The sequence below is a fragment of the Alexandromys fortis genome, unplaced genomic scaffold (assembly GCF_014885135.2).
Source record: "Alexandromys fortis isolate MF-2015 unplaced genomic scaffold, M_Fortis_MF-2015_v1.1 scaffold_38, whole genome shotgun sequence".
NCBI lineage: Eukaryota > Metazoa > Chordata > Mammalia > Rodentia > Cricetidae > Alexandromys > Alexandromys fortis.
The window spans coordinates 9345742-9368833 of record NW_026067916.1 but is presented as its reverse complement, the minus strand read 5'-3'; the positions used below and the strand labels follow the sequence as shown (position 1 = coordinate 9368833).

The 23092-nt window shown below is 38.7% G+C and overlaps 2 protein-coding genes across 6 annotated transcripts in view; one reads left to right on the top strand and one right to left on the bottom strand.

The window, feature by feature from the left end:
• Positions 1 to 23092, bottom strand: part of Sema3c (semaphorin 3C) — a 150008-nt gene that overhangs the window by 16548 nt on the left and 110368 nt on the right. For all 4 annotated transcript variants that reach the window (XM_050139805.1, XM_050139804.1, XM_050139807.1 and 1 more), the window contains 2 exons: positions 4278 to 4366; positions 1165 to 1206 (listed from right to left, as the gene is read on the bottom strand). In XM_050139805.1, the coding sequence (XP_049995762.1) occupies positions 1165 to 1206; positions 4278 to 4366 (131 nt within the window). The remainder of the gene's footprint in view (positions 1 to 1164; positions 1207 to 4277; positions 4367 to 23092) is intronic.
• The window catches only part of Cd36 (CD36 molecule (CD36 blood group)), a 203043-nt gene that overhangs the window by 144236 nt on the left and 35715 nt on the right, over positions 1 to 23092 (top strand). Inside the window, exon 17 of one of the 2 annotated variants that reach the window (XR_007591252.1) lies at positions 17688 to 17699. The exons of the other annotated variant lie outside the window; for it this stretch is intronic. The gene's annotated coding sequence lies outside the window, so the exon portion shown is untranslated. Of the gene's footprint in view, positions 1 to 17687; positions 17700 to 23092 lie in introns of those variants that run through there. 2 annotated transcript variants of the gene reach the window in all.

Genomic DNA, 23092 nt, shown 5'->3' with positions numbered 1-23092 from the left:
ACGTTGAACACCAGTGTAACATATGACCTATAAATATGCCAAGGCATACATTTTATATACGACTACCATGACACAAAAATGACTGTGAAGATTTTGAATCTTGCTTCTATATTGTCTCTTTTCACTAAGCCATCATAAACAAAAGGCCTCCCTGCTGGCTTCAAAGACAATTCAGACTTGAGATCAGCTCCATAGGACATTAGCCAAATGACGAATGACTTCTTGCTACTTGGGAAAATGTTTGCTATGCTCCATGCAAACATTTTTACAGATGAGATCGTTAACTCCATTATGTCATATTTATTTGTTCTCATAAAATTTGGTCAAGTGCAAAGAGCACCAGACTGACTACGAATACCACCACATCATGTCTCTCTAGGAGTTTGGCTATGGCAAAGAACATGACAATTAGAAAATCAGTTGCTCAAGCATCTGAAGTCTTTGGTCTCTACTCCAAGAAAAATAGAATCCAAGGTTCTTACAGACAGCACTAACTCGTGTCATTTTATCCTAGGCAGCTAACGTCCACCACTTGTGAGAAAGACATTGCTCTCTAGATGTAGAAGCTTAGGTCAGGGAAGTTAAACAACTTGCCAGTAATTTATAGTCAAGTGGAGATTCAAATGCATGCAAAACTGTCTCAGTCTGCCTCTAGGGAGGTCGCTCTTAGGGCTTTGCTTTAAGATACTACCTATGGGAATTGGAACAGAATACATCACAGACATAGAAAAACTAGAATTGTCGTCAACTGCTCATGATGGTTGAGTATTTTCATGTTCAGGAAAAGAACATAGATAAGCTAGCTCTTGTCAATTGCCAGCACTCAGTCCTTCCTCAAATTCACAGATAGCTTTATATTAAGGGTTTTGTAGATATATGTATAAATCTTAGGATATAGCATTGCATGATTACTTCAAAGATATGATGATATCAGGAAAGCAGAAGTGGGTAGATCACTTCTTCTCGCTAGTAGGAAAGCCTTGATTTACAAAAGCCAAGCATTATGTTAAGTTCTATTTTTAGAATGCTAATTTTTACCATAGTGAATGAATCTCACATGCCCTAATAGTTGAAGGTATGGCAAATACAATACTCTGGAATGCCTTTCAGCATATATGATCTTCTTTCATTAAATTTATGCAAAACAAATGGGCTAGTTCTTACCTTCTTAGATGAAATTTTCATTGTTGTTATGGGAACATGATTCTACAAGATTAGAAAATGTATATTAGTTGCTCATATGATCTGAAAAGCAATTTTGAATGTAAAAATTCAAGTTTTGTAAAAAAAAAGATTCAAAATGCCATATTTTTCCCTTAGTTCATGATCTCTCCATAAAGTTCCTTCTTTGGGGCTAAGACTGGACTTTCTGTGTAACAGGTGCCTGAACCTGAAAGAAGGAATGGGTTTACCAGACAATTAACACAAAAGGCCTTAAGATGCGGTGCCAAGTGAAAGATGTTTTTGGGACATTGAGGTGAGGGTTGGATCTGTGTGTGTGTGTGTGGGGGGGGGTGATGATAGGGAGAACTTCAAAACACAGTCTTCAGGAATCATTATTCTGCTCCAGGCAAGGGTTGTTTACAATGTATAAGACTGAACCATGCTATTGAGTTCTCACTGGTGAAACAAAAACATACATAGATAGAAAGGCCTCTTTTTTTGTGTGAAATTATAAACTCAGTTATAATAATTATAATATCTGTAATTTTAAAATCAGTTGTTCAAGCATCTAAAACCTTTGGTCTTTGCAAAGGCATTATTTCTGCACTGCAAAGGGAATTTTTTGTACACTGCAAAGATAATTTTTCTGAAAGCCACTTGATAACTTTACTTCCTAACTATGATAATTAGTTTTAAACTTAAATTTCTGGTAACCTGATGGTGATCCACAAAGACTTAGATGATTTAAGCAGAGGCAAACTCTGAAATTAAATTATTCCCAACACTATAGCTTTTTTTTTTGGATTGTATATGTTTGTAAACATTTAAGATGAAATAAAAGGTGACATCACTAATTCTAAGTGGCAACAATTTTTATTATCCTTTTTTAAACATACACTCGTACATAGGGGACAGATGTGACAGTTTACAGTCACCAGATCCACTAGCGGAGTTGTATCTGAGTTCAGTGTAAGCCTTTTGTAACTAGACACTCAGCAAACATGACTGTGGGATTAAAGAAAGATGTTACGCTTCTGTGCTGTGTAGTAACTCTGCCTATCCTTCCAAAAGTTACACTGATATCTCTACAGCATTTCCATATGATACGTAATTAAGGAACTTTTTCCCTACATAAATCCATTATTTCCTTTCATGACCATTGCAATATATCATGCACACTCAGTCACGTTTACCTCACCTCAGAAATGAGACACAAACACATGCCAAAGACAGTGACTGCATCTGCCAAGAGCGTCTTTTGACTCTGCTCTATCAGAAAACCACACAGGCATCAGTAAGGAAGTTCCAACACCTTTTAGAACGACGTCTCCTACATGCATCGTGACTGTCTGTGTATTTTCATAGAGAGTTTCATCCCCTTGATGATAACCACAGAGCATGTCATGTAACAGCCCATACATAGTTCTTACTGATCAGAATAATGTGCATGCCTTTACGGCTCTTCCATAACATACATGTTTAGACGTGTGTCAAACTCACTTCATTAAACATTGCCCGATAACCAGAAAGATACTTCAATATTAAAAATGAGGTGTTTGCTCTATGTAACTTTTTGTCATCTTCAGGAATCACCAACTTGTTCCTAGTTGGTTGCACGAGGAAAAAAATAAAAGCACAATGTGCACTACAATTTTAGTTAATACAGTGAAGCCCTCAACTTCTTTATAAAGCCAAGGTTGTAAAACATTTACCCGATGGGCGTAGTTTTAATGTGCTAGTCACAAAGAACCTAGTGCAAATTAGAGTCAAATATTTAAAGTGATAAATGTAATAACACACTGGAAAGTAGCTGGTGTGCCTCTGACTTATATTAGATTCCATTCTTCGTTACATTCTTTAATTGAAACTTTTAATAATGAAATCTAACTGAGTTGTATCTTAAGCAATTAAATGCTTATGAAACCAATAGTCTTAGTAACCACAATAATGATATTAATGAGTCAATACAGTCCAAGTCAGGTCAGCTAAGTAAGACAGCTAACTGGACCAGAGCTGTTCTGTCTGCTGCTGGGAGGTCTGAGGTGCCACTGAGCAAAATCAGGCTGTGGCCAGCTCTGCGCTCCAGGAGCCATGGTGTCTTAATTGACTTAGGTGTAAATAAAGTCTATGAAAGGATTGATTCCAGGCCAAAGTTTCCATGCAGTTCTTAGGCTGCCTATCTCTTCAGTTTCCAAAAGCAGGTAAGAAGGGCACTTGCAGAACCGCAGTAGCCACTCTAAGAAACCAGCAAGGCAGGAAACCGGTTCTGCTGGTTCCCAGATAACTAGAGGAAATAGTGGCTGAATTTAGTGGCCTCTTTTGTAATTACAGCACTGGGAAACTGAGGTAGGAAGGTCCCAAGCTGGAGACCAGACTGCAGTGAGAGTGACAAGCTCTAGCTAAAAGGAGGAAGAAGAAAAGGGCCTCTGGGCGTGTGTCCTGACTGGCGGAGACCTTAGTGAGAGATTCTGTGTATACTTTTGCTTTTGTTTTCTTGTTTCTCTCTCTCTCTCTCTCTCTCTCTCTCTCTCTCTCTCTCTCTCTCTCTTTCTTCCTAAACCTCAATTCAAGGAGAACAATATAGTGAAATCTCAAGTAAGAACAGAAGACTTCAAGTGTCAACCAAGAAGGAACATTTGTTTGATTTAACCAGAGTGGCATTTGAATGGAAAGCAATCAAACAACAGCAGGTTTTTTATTTATGACTGGTTTGCAAAAATATGAGGAAGCTTATCTGCAGTCAGTAATCTGAAGGCATTCGAGTTACAGTAGTTTGTGAGGGGAATGATAAAAACCCGTGCATGGCAAACTATTCAAGACCTTGGCCATAGAGGCTCATTTATTAAAAATAATGACGACCAAATTTCTTTGAATTGTGATGACAGTTGGAAAAAAAAGTTAGCCTTTTATGTTAAGACAACTTGAAGTATGAGAAAATACTTCACAAAAATATTTGTTCTCTATTTCTCCTTTTATCTGATGCTTTTCTGCTCGTAAAAATTATTGCGTTTGTTTATTTAATCTTTCATTGGATATTTTTACTGGCTAGAGGAGTAAAGGAATGATGTCATCATGCATGTGTTGAGATGAATAGGAAGAAGTAATGGACAAACCTTAAAGACTTGCAGCTCCTCCAGAATGAGCTCCCCGCTGGCAGAGCTGTTGCTTGGAAGGACTACCACCTTCTGCACAGTGCCCCGATCTAGAAGGGAGAGGGAGAAGGAGGTGCTGTCAGAATACTGCCTGAAGGATGCTTAACACAAGCGCCTAGTCTTCAATTAGATTACATGTTAAGCAATTACTGTTTATAACAGATTGAATTTATGTCTAATCCCATATGTTTAAATTGAGAATACATACAACTAAAGGAAAATATGGCCGCCTCTCATTTTGTCTAGTGTAGAATGAAAGCTGTTCAGGAAGGATATATATTCATGTAAATTCAAAAGCATGAGTTGGGAACCCATCCTCACATATGTGCACAATTATAAATGAATCTGTAAAAGAATCTGTGAGTCAAGTATATACTCTTGAAATACAATAGAAATTATTAAGTGAAGTCATTAAAAACATTCCTTATTTCTCCAAGCTAGCATTATGAAATGATACTCCTACCATTTTGCTAACATTTAACCTGTATTGATTTCATCTGAACAAGTCTTAGTAGAAGTGGTTGGCTATCATTATAGCATAAAATTACTAGTCCTGAACAATAGACATTGATCTACGATTTTGAGGTAAGATAGGGTAAAATATCTCACTCCCATTACAATGGACAGTTTAATAGGAAACACTAATGAGAAACATAAACTGTTTTATTTCAGGCATGGGTACCATTTATAGAATAATCATACTGATTGATTTTAATTATAATTTGGCATGTTCTTAAAATATAGGGAAAAAATGAAATTATGTGGTCCAAAGTAATATAAAGTGAAAATGTTCTTGTATCCTGTAGCCATGCTGGATAATAGCAGTATGCATTTCATAACAGTGCAGAAAATGGTCCTTAGGGTAAGATAATTCAGGTTGTTTCATAGTTATGTAAACACTTTTATGCATATGATTTTTTGCTTTACCCAATTACATGAATGTTAGATTTGAGAAAACTAGTTAAGATTTAACAATAAGATAATGAAAAGAGTTGCTCTTAAAATAATTCATAAGCTGCATGATAATATCAAGTTAAAAATACTCTCAGTTGTGACAATAGACTTTTAATTATCTACCATCAGCAGATAAGATGGCTGGGTTTTTTTTTAATTATTTTGAGAAATGTCTGTGAGAAAAGTTAAGTAGAAGTGAACTGTGCAGAATTTTTTAGCTAGCAATCATTTAGGTATTGATACTACAAATCTTAAACCTTAACACTGGTTGTCAGTCTACAAATAAGAGTGAATTTGACATAAAATATACTATTCACGTTTCTAATTCACATTTTATAAACCTTATCGAAAGATTCTCAAAAGTTCTTACTTAAAAAACCATGGCTTACAAAATGGTACAATAATTTTAAAAAAGAAAGACAACTCCTAAAAGATGTCAGGAACAGTGGGACTTGGTGCTTTCTGAAAAGTTGCTAGACTATGAGGATGCAACATATGAGAGTTTGATGGTAGAAATTTTTAAGTTCATTCTGCGACTACAATTCACTGCTGAAACAAGCTAAAACTTAATGAGGGTCCCAGAGCACCGAATACTCCAGGTGGAATTCACAAACTAATTCTGCTTCTCTCAGGAGCTTCATTAACTCAACCCATGTGATGATTTGGGATATTTTGTTCTAGAGGTAATATAAATAAAAATTTGTACTAAGAAATCTCTTAGAGATGCTACACAAATATGTCATAATGGAAAATGGATGACTGTGGTTACAGATGTTCCTCAATTTCAAATGACAACACATCAAAATGATCAGTGTAGACAGCTAGAAGAATATCATATAACCAAAATCCCTAATCGGAGAACCTTGAGATTATGACAGGTTAAAGAAAAATGTGTAGTTTTCCTCCCCTACTGCTGCCTCTCATGGGTGTCTGAGCGTATGTGTCTATGTCTGTGGGTGTGCATGTATATGTACGCAGATGCTACTTTTGAGTATGTGAGTCACTGATCCTAAGGGTTTGAAGAAGTCAGGAGAGGAATGAGCGTATCCAATCAGACTGATTATGTAATGTTAGAGTTACAGTCTCTTCTAGTGTGTAAGGACTGTTAGCATCTGTGCCTTTATTGGCAGCATCCTCTAAGAGCAGAGGACGAGGAGAGGCTTTGGAGACCAAGCCACAAGAATTACTTTAAAGTGTATCTTGATCACAGTGTCTCTCAAAGACATAACGGCTCTGAAAAGTTCAGTCAGGTTGCTTGCTCTAGCAGTTCCATAATGCATAACCCTATCAAATTGCCATGCAGTTTAGAAAATATGTGCACAGTATCTGCTTTGCAATATCAAAGAAAAATGGTTGAATATTCTCAGATGAGTTATATGCCTCTTAACTTCTTCTTATAATGTGTTAGTATGCTAGGAGAGCAAAGGTTTTAATGAATTATCAATCTCTTCAAAAAGGTTTCTGGTAAAGGTACTTCATTTACCCATTGATAAAATATAAAAAGAACTGTAATATTAGCTGACAAATTATGGCAAAGAACATGTATTTGACTCACTCATAATAAAAAGTAGGATATAATTTGCCTTTTGCTTTTCTATTTTAGACTTTAGAAAATTTATCTGGTACTGATGAACATGGAAAATATTTTTGCAGTATCTTAGGCTGTGTAATTCACTATAAAATAGATTTGGTTTATCTGCCATGCATTTGACCTCATTAACTTGGTAAAAAAAAATTATTGAGGGTCGCCACTCAGTCAGACAGAGGAGATAAAAGAAAAAATAGAGATAATACTCAAGTGTTCAGTCTGGAGTTTATGGGTTTTTAAGTCCTGTGCTCACATAAAATGTTAGTCATTGTGAGATGTACATTCCAGAATCGTCATGAAGCTCCCCAGTGTTGACATCCACATAAAGCCATCTCTGTCTCTTTTCGTTTGAAGAAAATGTGGTTATCAGATATCTTCCTTTTCGGGGTGCTCAGACTAGTTTTCTTTGGCGGGATGCACTAGTATAAATCCTCTCTTTGTGGTTCTTTTATCTTAGGAGATGTCGTGGACCTACAAGAGAGTTACAGTGAAGCTGCCTCCCACTCCTTTTCCTCAGCTTCAGTTGACTTCGGTGTCAAGAGAGTCAATAACGACACTTTTGCAGTAGTTGTCAGTTACTACAACTATGCTGAATCATTTTCCCTTCTCGTATTAATATCAACAGGCAGCTTTTGGGAACATCTCTTCCATCCTCAGTCTACATACTAAAAAATGCCTCTGCTCTTCAACCACTACATGCAAGATATCCCATAAGAGCATCCAAGGAGTGGGCAAATGCACAAGTCAGAGCCCTGGGAGTCAATCCCAGCATGAGTTTCTTTCATTGAGGAATAAATTCTTGCACATAGCTCTGCTAGAATCATTCCATTTGCTATACAAGAAACTCCCTTGGAGAGGTAGTAACAACATAAAAAGCAGAGCCAAAAGATGCTACAATGAACTTCTGCCTCCTAAATTCCCAAATGAAAGTCTTCTGTTGCTTTAATTAGCCGGGGGAAGGTGTATGGCCATTTTTTTAGTTGAGTTCTGACTGAGAAATAGGAATATAGAAACCATTTAAAACCATGTGTGGTCCGGTACATAGTCTACCCTCAGCAGGTGAAACCTCTTTGCCTCTCTGTAGCTCACCCACTAAACTTGGCCATCATAGAAGTAGCTTTCTTTTTCATGTAGATGAAGATCCCTGAATCAATGAAATCACTGAGGATACGTGGGAGTAACCAAGACAAATCTTAGAAGTGATTTCCATGATGTCAATCTTCACAAAAAGATAACAGCACACAGTGCTGATTTAATTTCCTTTTGTTTATTAACTATCTAAAGAAGCCTCCCTAAATAAGCATTTTTTTCTAACTGTTTATTTTATGCTATCTAGGTGTCTTTGAGAATGTAATATAAGGGAGCACAGCAATGATTGTTCAATGGCTCTTCTGTCTGTCCCTACGCTGGAGGCCAGCCTGCAGGTGTCACACAGTAGGTGCTGGCTGTCTAAAGCAAGTCCTGAAGCAGAGGTCATTACTCAGCAGGTCACTGGAGTCAGCACTGGTATTCAGCCCTGGTTACACATTAACTGAAGTCCTCAGGTTTCCCGGGAAACAAGCTGCACTTGCCTTTGGAATGGAGGAACAAGGCCCTGTTAATCAGATCTAGTCCCTCCCCCTCCCAGTGGTTGTTAACTCCTGAAAGAATTCTAGCCAAGCTGGCTTCCTCCCTGGGTCACCGACACAATCACATAGGCACCTGTGGCTAGGGAGGCAACAAGCTTGATTTAATGCCCTTTTACAGCCTCTTTAAAAGTCTTATTTACTTATATTTTTTTAGACAGGGACACTGGGTTTTATTTTTCACCGTACCCTACAAATTGCTCACACAGTTGTGATTCTGAGAGCGAGGTAATCAATAATCATTCACATCAAGGAAGAAGGCGCCATACTCACTTGAGAAAAGACACACAATCCCAAATTGAATACTGATCTCTTCCTGCTCTTTCTCTTTTCAGCTCAGTGACCCACGGTGTCAAACACTGCAGCATTGTATGTGACCTTAGGCAATTGTCATGTAAGTTCTAGCATTTATTTTTAAAATCAAACATTATAAAACAATAAACAGATGTGTTAAAACATGCCCTCATATTTTTTACATTCAATTCATCTTTGGACAGAACAGAAGGGTAAAGCCAAGCAAAAACTGAAAAGTTCAGGCAAGTGGAAGCTCTGTAGACTGAAAGGGAGTGTGATTAGACTTCCAGCCCCCGCAGCTTCAAAAACTGGGTCTAATCAAGTGGCTGCCTCATTTGCAGCCTTGTTAAACATCCACTCCAAGTGGGAGACACTTTCCCCGCTTGATTACCAAATCACTGCTGCTGTATTCTTTTCTTCCTACTTTTATAATTGGAAAATAATACAGAAAAACAGGTATTATTCTCCCCCACTCCTGGCAGATGATTGAAGCACTGGCCCCAGTCACACAGGTCCTGACTGCCACATCCTTGGCCGTGAATAGCATCTTAAGTGTCTCCATTTGAGGGGACACACTTGGGGTGGCAGTACCCATCCAAGCTAACTTTACAGTACTTTTTTTTTTTTTTTGGTTTGATGATGCAAGAGTGTGTAGGGCCACACAACTGTGAATGTATTTGGTGTACCTAAATTAAAAAGGATTTTATTGGCGCAAAGAACTTTTCAGAAAGTTATAATATTTCTCTGCCTTATAAGAAAAAGAAATAGAATAGGATTCCTTGGATTTTAAGTTTCATTTGCTAATAGCATTTCATTTTACTTGGCCTGTTAGCATCCCTAGCCATGCTCAATTACGTACTTTCAAATATGTGGCCTTCAGATTACCTCAGCCAAAGTCACCTATAGAGTTTACCAAAAATACACATGTTGTTTCCCATGTTAAATCACAGCAGGAATTTTTAGAAGCACTCCATATGTATAAGCTTAGAGAAAAACATATGCCTGCTCAAATGCATGAGACTCCCAAGTGACAAACAGCATAAAAATGTATTTAACTTCCTTGTAGTTGATCTATATCCATCATAAGTGGAACCACCAAATCAATTTTGATAAAGATTCATGAAATCTACTTTCCAGTTGTATAAATTAAGCTGAAATAACACATTTGTAATTAATGTATGAAATAACTTATGTACTCTATAATACAAACATTGTGTAAACTTCTATGTAACATTACAATCAATAAATTTTAGATACATAAAAAAAATCAGGCAAACATATGACTTATGAAGTTCTACAAGAATACCCAATCTGCAAAATTACTGTTTTGATGAAAGTTAAAGTGGATATGGCAATAAGGAAAAAGGTACCACAAACACTTTTGGAAGAAATAAGAGGAAAACCTTTCTGGAGGGCGCTTATGACCATTGGCCAATGGAATCAAGGCTGCTGGTGAAATTTCCCAGAGTGAACAATATAAGAATGGTAAGTGATTTGAGGACCTCTTCCTGTTTTAGTTAGTTAATTACGTATGAGCACTCAGAATGCACCCTCGCCACATGTGAGTGAGGCGGCCAGAGGACACCTTGCAGAACTCCATTTCCTCTGACTATCATATGCTTTGTAAGAATCCAACGTGGACCCTCTGGCTTGGATACACCTGTCCTTTCCCGCTGACCCATCCTGCCAGCCTAGAGATGACGACTCTTTTTTAGATCCTCACATGCTAACTTTCGGGATCTCCGCACTTCCTGCCTTGGGTCAATTTCCCACAAGAGGTTCTGGGAGTGCAAGGGCAGCAAGGAGATCACATCAGGATGGAAAGCAGATACAGGAATCTGGAGCAGCAGAGCAGGGGTGGGCTGTCTTTTAGCTGGGTGAGATCTGTGTGGGCTGAGCTGACTGAGAAGATGACTCTGAGCTGACTAGAGAGGGGATAGTGGAGGTTCTGCACTTGTTGGGAGGGAAGAAGGGAAGCAGTGTTATTGGAAGCCAAAATGCTAGCCTCACTCTGATTTTATTAACACCTTGATGATTCTTGGTCTCACCAAAAGACTGAGATTTATGTAGGTCATATTTGAAAGTTAAGACCTTGTTTAGATCTAACTTTAAAAAAAAATCAGTAACCTGGTTTATCAAGGATCAGGAAATAATGTGCAGCTGTTTTTCTGCAAAACTAGATTGGTTTACATACAGAGTCTAAACCCAGCAACCAGAGAGAAAGATCTACCATAGTCAACGTCAAAGCAATAGTATGTTCACTACAATAATAATGAGTTCGATTTAGGAGGAGGTAACAGATCCAAGGGCAACAAGGTCATTTCCATAAGTCCAGGGATACTGGTACTGAAGGTGCACAACATCTAACTGCCACAGTAGATCAGGAATACAGCCAGTACTAACAGGTGAGTGCAGCCCCCACATCCCCTTCCTAAGGAGAACAGTCACAAAAATACCTAGGAAAGATTCAGGAGACCTCTTCAAACTGTATCGAAGACCTGCCATACTATCTTCCCTTCCTGTTTTAGGGATCATTAAACCCTGATAACTAAACAAACACACAAGCAATAATACTCGGGATCCAGGTGACAGTAAAACATGATATTCACACACACACAGACACACACAAAGTAATGTCAAATTATCTATTTGCAATATATGACCCTGTAAGATAAGTTTGCATTCATAACATAATAACTTGCTTGTGAGTTGAGGATCACACTCCATACGAGATCGTTTGCTAACTCTATACACAGCCCTAGATTCTGAAGATTGTAGTGCTTTTGTCTATTTAAGATATGTATCTTATGGTGACAAAATAGGTCCTTTAACTAATTTATTATAAAGTCTGACCTGTATGGATGTGAAGTCATTTGTTTTGTTTGGGTTAAAGATTTCTATGTAGAAGATAGTACTGTGCGCTATCATGAGGTATGGTCAAGAACTCGCAAGGCATCTGATACATGTATACATTGATGCTTCCTCTTCAAAATTTTCTGAATTTTAAAGTACATTCTGAGGGGGTAGGGATTTTGAAAGATCATTAGTAGGTAGACAGATCAAGAGAGACACCACAAATAAGTAGTAAAGATAGTACACTTCCGACCTGAGAAAAAGGCCTAAAGGTCTGGTGGGATTTGTCTCACGTCAGTAGGCCTTTTCTGTCAATGTGCCCGTCTGCTAAGTTCAAGATGGGCTCAGGATATGTTTTCCTCTGAATTATGACCCTATCGTCTTCCTGTTTTTCTTCCAAGTAAACAACCCTAAGTTAGGGAAAAAAAGACCCAAGTAAAGAACCTTCAAATCCCCAGCCCTTGAGAAGAGTTCAGATTTCAGGCTTTGCAGTGTTCCACATGTTTGAAAGGGCCTTTCTCTGTGGCTTGCTGGTTTTTTTTTTTTTTCTGTGTCTCTGTTTATTACTGCTACTCTCTCTGTGCCTTTGCCTGTCTATCTATCTATCAGTCTCTCTCTGTCTCTTTTTCTTTTTCTCTCTGTATCTCTCTGTTTCTGTTTTTCTCTGTCTTTGTCTCTCTGTCTCTCTCTCTTTTGTGTGTGTGTGTTTCCATATCCCTCAGAAAAGCATTTCTTTAGTAGTTAATTTTTGTGTGCTGTGTCTGATACTTCCCCTGAGATTTTCCCAGCCTTATAATTCTTCAACTGGCAGAATACAAAAGCCAGATTGAAATGCCTAGATATTAATCACATGGTTTGAAAGAAGAAATGGTAAACTACAATTTATTTTTCTTCTTTTATAAACATGTTTTTATAATAAACACTTGCAACTTAAACAAAACAAACAAAAACATTCAAGAGGCTGATTCAAGTAAAACTATAGAGTGAAACCATGTCATGTTTTAAAATAAGCAGTTTGTAAATCCCCAGAAGAAGAGGGGCTTAAAGTACCCTGCTAATTAAAGACACCACAGTTGTGTTTCCCCAACAGCAGTTGTTAGAAGGGATGCTTCCCACAACTGCGTCTTGGGATGAGCGCAGTTATGCCCTGTATCGGCTATTTGCAGTGAGCATTTGGTGGTGAGAGAGCCGCTTGCCCAGGTGCACACCAGGAGCAGCTGCTTGGTAGATCATGTCCCTACACAGGCGATTCAAAATTGGGGCCTGTAAAATTTCCTTTGTCTATAAAATACGGATATTGCATTTTCCCTTCACACCTGACAGGCTGCTCAAGATCAAAGGAGACAAGCTGTGTGAATCTTTGCTGTAAAGTTTAGAGAGCCACTGTATAAAACTGAGCGTATTGTCTTTGGCCACTTCTTATTGGTCTCCGCGTGTTCCAGCAGCACCCAAACTTGTTATAAACCAGTGCTTTGCTCTGTAATTTCCAAAAGGCCACCAGCAGCTCCAGCTGGGATCTCTCACTAAAGTTATTTTCCTTTTTATCTTCCTCTCCTCTCCTCTCCTCTCCTCTCCTCTCCTCTCCTCTCCTCTCCTCTCCTCTCCTCTCCTCTCCTCTCCTCTCCTCTCCTCTTCTCTTCCTTCCTTTGCCCTTCCTTTTATTTTCGTGTCTTTGCCCTTGCTATCCCCTCCTTTTGCCTAATGGTGATGATCTATAACTCTAGCTTGGGGGTGAGGATAGATGAATCCTCAAAGTTCTTGGGTGCAGCATTCTAGTCATCTAGGGATTTTTGAGTTCAGTGAGAGACTCTGTCTCAAATAAAATGATGGAAGTGTGATAAAGTACAATACCCAACAACTATGTCTTCTGCACACACAAACACACACATACATCTACTTTACACACATATGTACACATTTAAAAAGAAAGAAAAAGCAGCTTCAAATTTCAAACAAATATACTTTACAAGGAGAATGCAGGTAAGTGATGTAAGGCTCATTAGCTCCTATTTAGGATGCAACAACAAATTTCAAACAGAGAACTAGGTTCAGCCTTTCTAAGTCTACATTACTCCTATATCACTCCTGTATTAATCCTAGATCAAATACTCCTATACTACGCCTACATCACTCCTGTATTAATCCGAGGTCACTACAGTATTAATCCTCCAATACTCTGATATCACTCTTGTATTAATCCTAGAGCACTACAGTGTTAATCATACAATCCTCCTATATTACTGCTGTATCAATTCTAGAGTACTCCTATATTAATCCTGTATTAATTCTAGATTACTCCTATATTGATTCTATAATACCCCTAGATTACTCAGGGAAGAACTACACCTCCGAAATTAATAAATTGTACAATCACCAATGAACCTCTTCTCCAGCACCGTTTTGACCATATGGTGCTCTTCTACATTAGCTTTGAAGTTCAAATCATTTCTACAAAGTGGCTTGGAACGTCCTTGTTTCTGTGTTCTCAGATAAGGAAGCTCATTCCCTTGTAGTCATATCCAGATCCACTATTAACTTGCCCTTGTTGGCCGTTCCCTTTCTTCTGATTACATCTATACAAATGGAATAGTTATTCTTTCCTCGATGCCACTAGTACACAGGAAAGTAGCATAATGTGGAAAACAGCAAGTAACGAGGGCATCCAAATAAAATGATCTTGTTCACTGCTTCTTCCTGACTGCTCCATCTTTCTCAAGGTCACCATAAGGTCACTTCTGCGCTATTTTCATGATCATCCCTCACTCATATTAGAAAATGCTTCTTAATTTTCTTCCTCATTCCAGGAACTCCCGGAGTTAAGTCCTTATCATTATAATTCCCTAGATTGGCCTCAGCACTGTCAGGGATTCATCTAGCACACACTCGGCTAATGAGGCTCCTCTCTCTATCTCTAGCACAGCACTCTAGGCTGAAGTACATCTGTAGTGACACCCTCTTTGACTTGTCCGTCTGGAGAGGCCACCAAAACTTCAGTCCATTATGAGATAGACTTTGGCTTTATTTCAATGCTGAAAGAACACTGCAATTCTAAATAAGCCATTCGGTTCATCAAATTCTTAGTTTATACACTTTTAAAAGAGAAGGAGACTTTAATTTGTTGTTTCTGTGTTATTATAACGAGACACTGAAATTTAATTAACTAAATATAATAAAAATTAAGTATATGTTATAGTGTAAATTAAATTACATATTTGTATTTTTGAGGAAAACTGCTACTGCTTTTCATAACAAATGCCCAATAGATGAAAAGGAAAGGCAATTTTTCCAACATTCATGCTAATATATATATAAATCACATAGTCAATAATAAATATTATGACAACAACAAATTTCTTATCATCTCATCTTTTCGTCTGCATAATTCTTGATCTAAGTAAGCCCTTGGAATCTCCACCTTCCATCTCCTGTTTTATATGGGTGTCACTTCCTGAATTTGAAACACAAGAGCTATCTTTCCTTTCGGCAATTTTAGAGTCCTTTCTCCATTTGTATAATAGGGTAGATGAAAAGGCTGAGTGGGCACTGGCCACTGCCCATCTGAGTTGATGTTCACAAGGTGAAAGAGACAAACAAAGTCCCAGATCTCTCCTCTGGCCTCCACACACACATGCCATGTCACGAGAGCACATGCATACATGCATGCGTGCCTTCAAAATGAACAAGAACAAAAATACTTTGAAATGAAGATAAATGTGGCCGCCATATTCTAAGTTGTCTATGAGGCACGTGCCTGTTCCCTTCGTCAAGGAGCATGCGACTTGCTTGTAGGCAATAGCACAATGCGAGCTGATGGGATCTCAGTGTCATTGCTGTGCTGTATCATATGATACCCAGGCTTAAGAGATTGAGAAACTGACGCCGCCAACCTTAAAATAGTAAACTCAGTGTTGTGATGACAAGACATTGTTATGGTTTCTTACTGTACCTCACCTTGGTAACTAAGAAAGAAGCTTAGTCTGATGTGTAATATTATCTTTACGCATTAGTCAGTGTTGACTTTCCCTTCAGAGCCTAAAAACAGAAAATTTGATTAATAACTATTTTTATGTTCTTTAAATTTATCAATTAAGCTAGAATTCAAAAGCTTCTTAAATTTGTTTTAAATTGTTACATAAACAACTGTCAGCAATTTTAGTGTTTTTGAATAACACACGCTGTTCCTCTTAGCTTTACGGGGACTAGAAATTAAACATAGGTCCCAGGATGCCAAAATCAGTATTTTGAGCTTCTCAATCTGTATCTTCTAAAGAAAACTGCTTTTCTGTGGTTTAAAAATTTAGTGACTTATCTTCCTCCACATACAATTGTTTTCTTCCATCTCCAGGGTCACCAGGGTCATTCTGACATTGCTTCCACCGTCTCTCATCTTCCTGACCATAGCAAGGACAAACTATCTTTTGGTTTATTAAAGAGCCACATATTTGTGTTGAGCACATCCACACAGTTTAGAAAAATGCCCCCTTCTCAAGGTCACATGCATTAAACACACTTGGGAGAGCCTTTCGCTAATCAAGTACCATATCTGTAGGTTCCAGAACTGTGAGAAAGTTATTTGGATGCTCAATATTTTCCTACTACATCAGTGGAAAACACACCGAGCATACACTCAAGAGTTTTAACCCCACGTCTTGCCTCAGAGGCTCCGCCTTTAACTCTTCTATCCTAATTTCTAATTCATTTCACACTCTGAATAAAACACTTTCTCTAATTTTCTAAAATTTAAACTCTTCCCTGTGCAGCCACTTTCTTTTTCAGAGCCAGTTTCCAGGCAAACAATCACCACAACAAACAGCTACAGGCCTATGGGGAGTTACAGGGGGCCCAGCCTGGTGAGCAGGAGGCTGTGTGTTCTTCTTCTAGAACAAGGGTGGCAAGGGCTAGCCCTGGGAAGCTGGCAGAACAAAACTGCCAGAACAAAACGCTAGTGTGGAGACTTATGCTCCACAATTAGACAACAGACTTCATAATTCAACATGTGAGGCATTGAAACATCCTTATTATCCTATGAGAGGCGACCTAAGCAACACAGTGATGAGGTTTGACTTTAGCTGCCCTCAAACAAACAAGAAAAATGCCAGTGACTAAGTAGAAAATGAGCCAATCTTATGAAGCAATCACTCTGTCTCTTGTGCTGTGAAATAATGCTCTTATACACTGTAAAGACAAAGTTCTTAAAAAAAGAATCAGAGTACCTAGATGTGGTGGCGCATACCTTTAATCCCTGCACTTGAAAGGCAGAGGCAGGCAGGTATCTGTGAATTTGAGGCCAACCTGGTCAATGAGTGAGATACAGGATTGCCAAAGATACAGACAAAAACCTTGTCTAAAAAATTGAAATGTCAAAAATAAAAATAAAAGAAACAGCATAAGAAAAAGTTACCTAAAGATAGAAAATTCACAGAGAATCTGGAAACTCTGCTATTGCATTGTCTTTGATTGTTTGACTGCTGAGGAAGGAGCAACAACTGCTAAAAGACATTAGTGCTGCTGGATTAATCCAATCTATGATGTTTGAAAATGCCTTGACTTCAAAATTTAAGTCAAAGATATGTTATGTTGGAGAAGAGGTTCTACTTTTGTTTGTACAGGAAATGGGAGGATCTAGATTCATTTTTGATCAAGCAAGATCCCCTGAAAAAAATCTCCCAGATTATCTAACATTTTAGAGGACCCCGTAGCAGTTTTCTCTGAATTCCATATTCAGAACAGCTCGAGGCTGCTGGCTGAGATGATCCAGTCTCAGAATACTCTAGTCAGGACTTGACTATAATCCTAAATTTTCTTTGGGTTCCTATAGTCTTACCAGTGCCCCAGTCAGCAGGAAGCAACCTAGAAAACTACAGCCACATTCCCCTAAAATAAATTATGGATGTTTTCCTTTGTTTAGAGTGTTGGTTACAACTTGTTATGGATAATGGTCAGGCAAAAAGCTAAACAAAGGAGATGTGATTCAGAGTCTTGTTTTGAAAAGAAAAAAAAAAGGAAATGCTTTAGAATTATACTCTAGTGCACTGTAAAGATTTGTCACTCATTAGTTTAACAAAACACTGATTGGCCAGTAGCCAGGTAGGAAGTGTAGGTGGGGCAACCAGACTAGGAGAATTCTGGGAAGAGGAAAGGTAGAATCAGTCACAAACCAGATGAAGAGGAAGTAAGATGAGAATGCCTTACTGAGAAAAGGTACCAAGCTATGTGGCTAAATATAGACAAGAATTATGGGGCTGAGGAGATGGCTCTGAGGTTAAAAGCATTAATTGCTCTTCTGGAGTTCCTGAGTTCAATTCCCAGTGACCACATGGTGGCTCACAACCATCTGTAATGAGATCTGGTGCCCTTTTCTGGCCTGCAGGCATGCATGCAGGCAGAACACAGTATACATAATAAATAAATCTTTGAGAAAAAAAGAATTATGGGTAAATTTAAATCATAAGAGCTAGTTAGTAATAAAGTTTAGCAATAGACCAAACAGTTTATAATTAATATAAGTCTCCATGTGTTGATTAGGCGTGAATGACTGTGGGACTAGGTGGAACAGAAACTTCTGTCTACACTCTTACTGGGATCACTATACACTTGCATATCCAGAAACCCTTCAATATATCAATCCATTGTACAGAATCTATTTGAATTAAACAAGGAGAAGCATATCAGGTTTCCTATGTGATTTGTTAAATGTGTCAGACATTTTGGATATAGGTATAATATATCCTTAAAATTCTTAAAAAATAGTAAAACCTGTAAAAGTGGGATGATCTTAAAAGTCAGGTTAAATCATTCCAAAAACTCAGGTTCAGCCCTCCTTTCTTGTGTAACAATCCCCTGTCACAAAAAGTGTGTACTTCCATGTAAAAATGGAATATAACTGGCAAGATTGTACCAGACTTGCAGGTTAAATTTTAGAACAATTGAAGTTCACACAAAAATTCAGTCCACTTCATTGGAAAGTTTATCTCTGTCTTCTCTGTCACCTTGTTAGGGATGTCTGGCTCACAGTTAGGACTTGGTGACAATGTTTAGATGAGGTTAAGTGTGTGATAATGCCAAAGCCAGTGTCCTGTCAACTCATCAGCAACACCAGTTTGAAATGTGTGGATAAAACATTCTGTTAAAAGTCTAATTAGAAAATGAAATTAACTTCAATAAAAGAAAAATATAAGTAGACTATGCTAAATAAAGTAGGGATTTGAATATAAATGTTTAGACTGTGAAATTAATTAGCAGGTATTTGCATTCTGAATCTGTCATAGTCAATATGGAAATGACTTTACATGATGTGCAATTATATCTGAACCAATGCTGGATGATACATGAAACCTATTCTCACATTGACACAATTTCTATAGAACAGCTACTCCAAGTGATATATTAGTTCAGGAACTGGGTTTTCAATATAAATACACCAGATCAAATCTCCTGAACTCATCAAGCCCAATCTTCCTGATGTTTTGGCAATGAGATGAACCTTTAGTAGCTGAGGCATCTCCCCAGCCCTATGGAGCCACCTCCCCAGCCCTATGGAGTCATCTTCCCAGCCCTGTGGAGCCATCCCCCAAGCCCTAAGGAGACATCTCCCCAGCCCTGTGGAGTCATCTCTCCAGCCCTATGGAGCCATCCCCCCAGCTATATGGAGCTATCCCCCAAGCCCTATGGAGACATCTCTCCAGCCCTATGTAGCCATCTCTCCAGCCCTATGAAGATATCTCCCAAGCCTTATGGAGACATCTCTGCAGCCCTATGGAGACATCTCTCTAGCCATATAGAGCCTGCCTACATTCTTTGTCTGTCTGTTTGTTTCATTCTTCTCTTCTATATTACATCCTGACCTCACTTTCCTCTCCCTCCACTTTTCCTAGTTCCTCACCCTTTCCTCCTCCCCTCTCTCCCAGATCCACTCTTCCTCTGTTTCCCTTCAGAAAAGAGCAGGCCTCCCAGGGATATCAATGAAACTCAATACAAGTTACAATAAGACTTGACACATTCCCTAAAATCAACGTTGGAAGAGGCCACCCAGTAGGAGGAAAAGAGTCCCAAGACCAGGCAAATGAGACAGAAACAGTGCCACTCCCAATGTTAGAAATTTCACAAGAAAACCAAGTTAAACAACCTCAACGTATATACAGAGGACATAGTGCAGACCCATACAGGCTCCCTGATTGTACGTTCAATCTCTACGAGCTCCCAGCTTAGTTAATTCTGCTGGCTGTGCACTTGTGGTGTCCTTAACCCCTTTAGTTCCTACAGTCTTTTTTTCCCGTTCTCCTCTGGATTCTCCAGTCCTACCTAACGCTTGGGTACAAGCTCTCTGCATCTGTTTCCATCAGTTGCTGAATGAAGCCTCCCTAATAAAGATTATTCTAGGCTCTGGTCTAAGAGCATAGTAGAATTATCATAAGGAATCATTTCATTGACTTTTTCCATCAGTTGCTAGGTGAAGCCTCCCTAATGATGATTATGCCAGGCTCTGTTCTATGAGTGTAGTAGAATTATCATTAGGAATCACTTCATTGACTTTTTATTTGTGTTTTGTTTTTAGCCAGTTATGTTCTACCCTAAATATTCAGTCTCCAGTTCTTGGCCATCCAGGCAGTGTCAGGGGCAGGCTCCCTCTCATGGTATAAGCCTCAAATTGGACCAGTCATTGATTGTCTACCCCCAGTCCCTCACACGTTCTGTGCCACCACTACCCCAGCATGTCTTGCTGCCAAGATGAATTGAAGGTCAAAGGTTTTGTGACGGAGTTGGTGTCCCAGTCCCACCTCTGGAAGCCTTGCCTACTTACAGAAGATGGCCCATTCAGGAAGCCTACATTCTCATAATGTATGGAATTACTCAGAGAATATTTATGAAGGTTAGGTGAAATTGTTCATGTACACAGCAAAAGCAAACATCATTCTAATAAGAAAATATTTCAGAAATGTTAGTATTTACCTACTTACTGAAATACAATGATGTTTTAAGAAGTCCAAATGACAATTATATGAGACTCCGGCCTTTCAGAAAACACATTTTCCAGGAATGGCTTATAAGTAGATATTCTGCTGTTTGAAATATTTATTTATTTATTCAGGGATTAAAACTACATTTTGACTTTAGTAAATTCTATGGCATAATTTATTTTATAATTTTTAAATAGTTTGTGTTTGTGTGTGTGTGTGTGTGTGTGTGTGCATGTATGTGGGCCTGCATGTGTATGACTCAGTGCTTTGCGTGTATGCCCTGGTTCCTATGTGGAGGTAGATCAATAAATGAAACCACCTTCATTTAGACATTCTCTCGTGTGCTAGGTGTGTTCGGCTAGCTAACCTACAGACTTCCAAGGAGTGCCCTGTTTCCATTTCCCACCTCCCCATGGAGGTGCTGGGATGATAAATGCATATGCTACTGCCCCCGGCTTTTAAGTGGGTTCTGCAGACTTACACTCCTGTTGTCAGGTTTACATAGCAAGGGCTATGTCCAGAGAATCAGCGCCTTGTCTTACTAGGCACAGTTCATGTGGGAGCATGTGTCCTTGAACAGAGGGTCACGGAGACTATCCTCTCCCTTCCTTATTTCTTTCTACCCTTCCTTCTTTGCTGCCCTTTACATGGTAAAGCCTCCATGACAACATGAATTCTCATTTTCCTCCCCTCGATTCAGCCATGGTTCCACTGTGTCCCATCAGCATTGACTGCTATGTAAAGCCCCATGGAACTGGAACTCATGAGAAACTCTCTGAATTTTTCAGATTCTGGCCTGGCAGGAAGTGACCTACAGTGCCATAAAACCCCAGTGATTTTAGAGAGATTCGTTCTCCATTGCTAAATGGGAGAGAAATGTGTACATCATTCTTAGAGGATTTTCACGCGTAGTTCTCAAATGAGGGTAGTCTTTCCCCAAATCAAACACATTTCTGCAGCTATCAAGTTTTATATGAGTATTTTAGAGAGTTCTTTAAAAACTCGGAATTCCTGGCACAGTGGCTCATTCAGGGTGCCATTCCAAGAGCAGCAACTGCCAACACCTCTCGTTAGGAAGAATGCGGTTATTCTCCAGTGTTGCCAGACAGGCCTTCTCAGGCTCTCCTCACACATGTGGCCCATACTTCAAAATTCTGGAGACTGGGAAAATTTCCTGGAGTCAATATCCCGACTCAGTACTCGTCCAGTTAAATGGGAGCTAATAAGAAGCATGAGATGGTATATTCCATATTAGAATTGCGGTGGGGGACCACTCACAACGATCCTGCCTTCAGAAACCACAACGCTGGTAAATCATCCTAAATCTTTAACACCCATTCACAAGAACACTTACCCTTTCGTCAAAAGTCACATCATTCTGATTCATGCGTAGTACTAAAAGGGGGAACTTGACAGAATGTGTCTGAACCTTCCCCAGACACTAAAATATTTTTCATAGCTCCAGAAGCAAAAGGAAAACAGGGTAAAAATCTCCTGACCGTGTAATTGAGTCTGCTCTGGGCCTGTGGCCTGGATAATAGCAGTAGGTGGCAACTTAAAAGAGAAACGCTAATCCCATGATAGCTTCCGCCTCCATGTTAAAGCCTTCTCAAAGAATAAGAAAAATGAATATATTAATATATCTATATTAATCATTAGATTAAAACAAATAGTTGATTTTATGCACACATACAAACTGAGATTTTAAAGGGGTAACAGCAGTCATTATATGAAAATAATTAAGTAGACTCAGCTTAATTTTTAACAAAAAGCATGTAATATATAAAAGAACTTTTATTTGTAGAAACATGAATACCTTTACAGCCTCCATGGACTGTAAAATAGTTTCCTTAACTTAATGAAAATTCTATATTTATCAACCCAAATAAGCAGAATAATCTTTTTTCTGTAAAAAACGATCAAGGAATCTATGTAGGCTTTGCTGGCTGAAGCTCTGTCTTCTCCTTGTCCGACCTTCTTTATTCTCTCCCCATAACCTCATGTCTTCCCTTATTTCTGCCTTCTACTTACTTATTTTGATTGGAACTTCATTGCACATAAAGGACACTCAGTCTTAGCTTTTGTAATTTGAGCTGTGGGTTTTAGCCTTTAACTATTGAGCCTCCTCTTTGGCTTGATAATTTACTTGTCTGTCTGGTGATAAAGTTGGAAGGTTAGATCATCAGCATCTAAGACTCAATGAATTCTGTAATGATAATGAGTTGTTGTAATATGTGTCAGGCTTTGAGCCCACATAGCCAATTAGAGGTTCTGTGAGCTACACTTTCCTTCGCAATGCTCACACTGGCTACACGTCTATAATTACAGAATATTCTTTTGAATTCTGTCACATCAGTTTTCTCTACGGAAACTTTCTTGACAACTGGTGCTTTCATTGAATTCCCTTGAAGGTCTGAAGATAGCAGAGAAGAAGGGACACCATGAAAACAGCTTTCTTTATTGTCTCCATAAGTGGTGTGTCAAGATTCATCCATGAAAATGGAA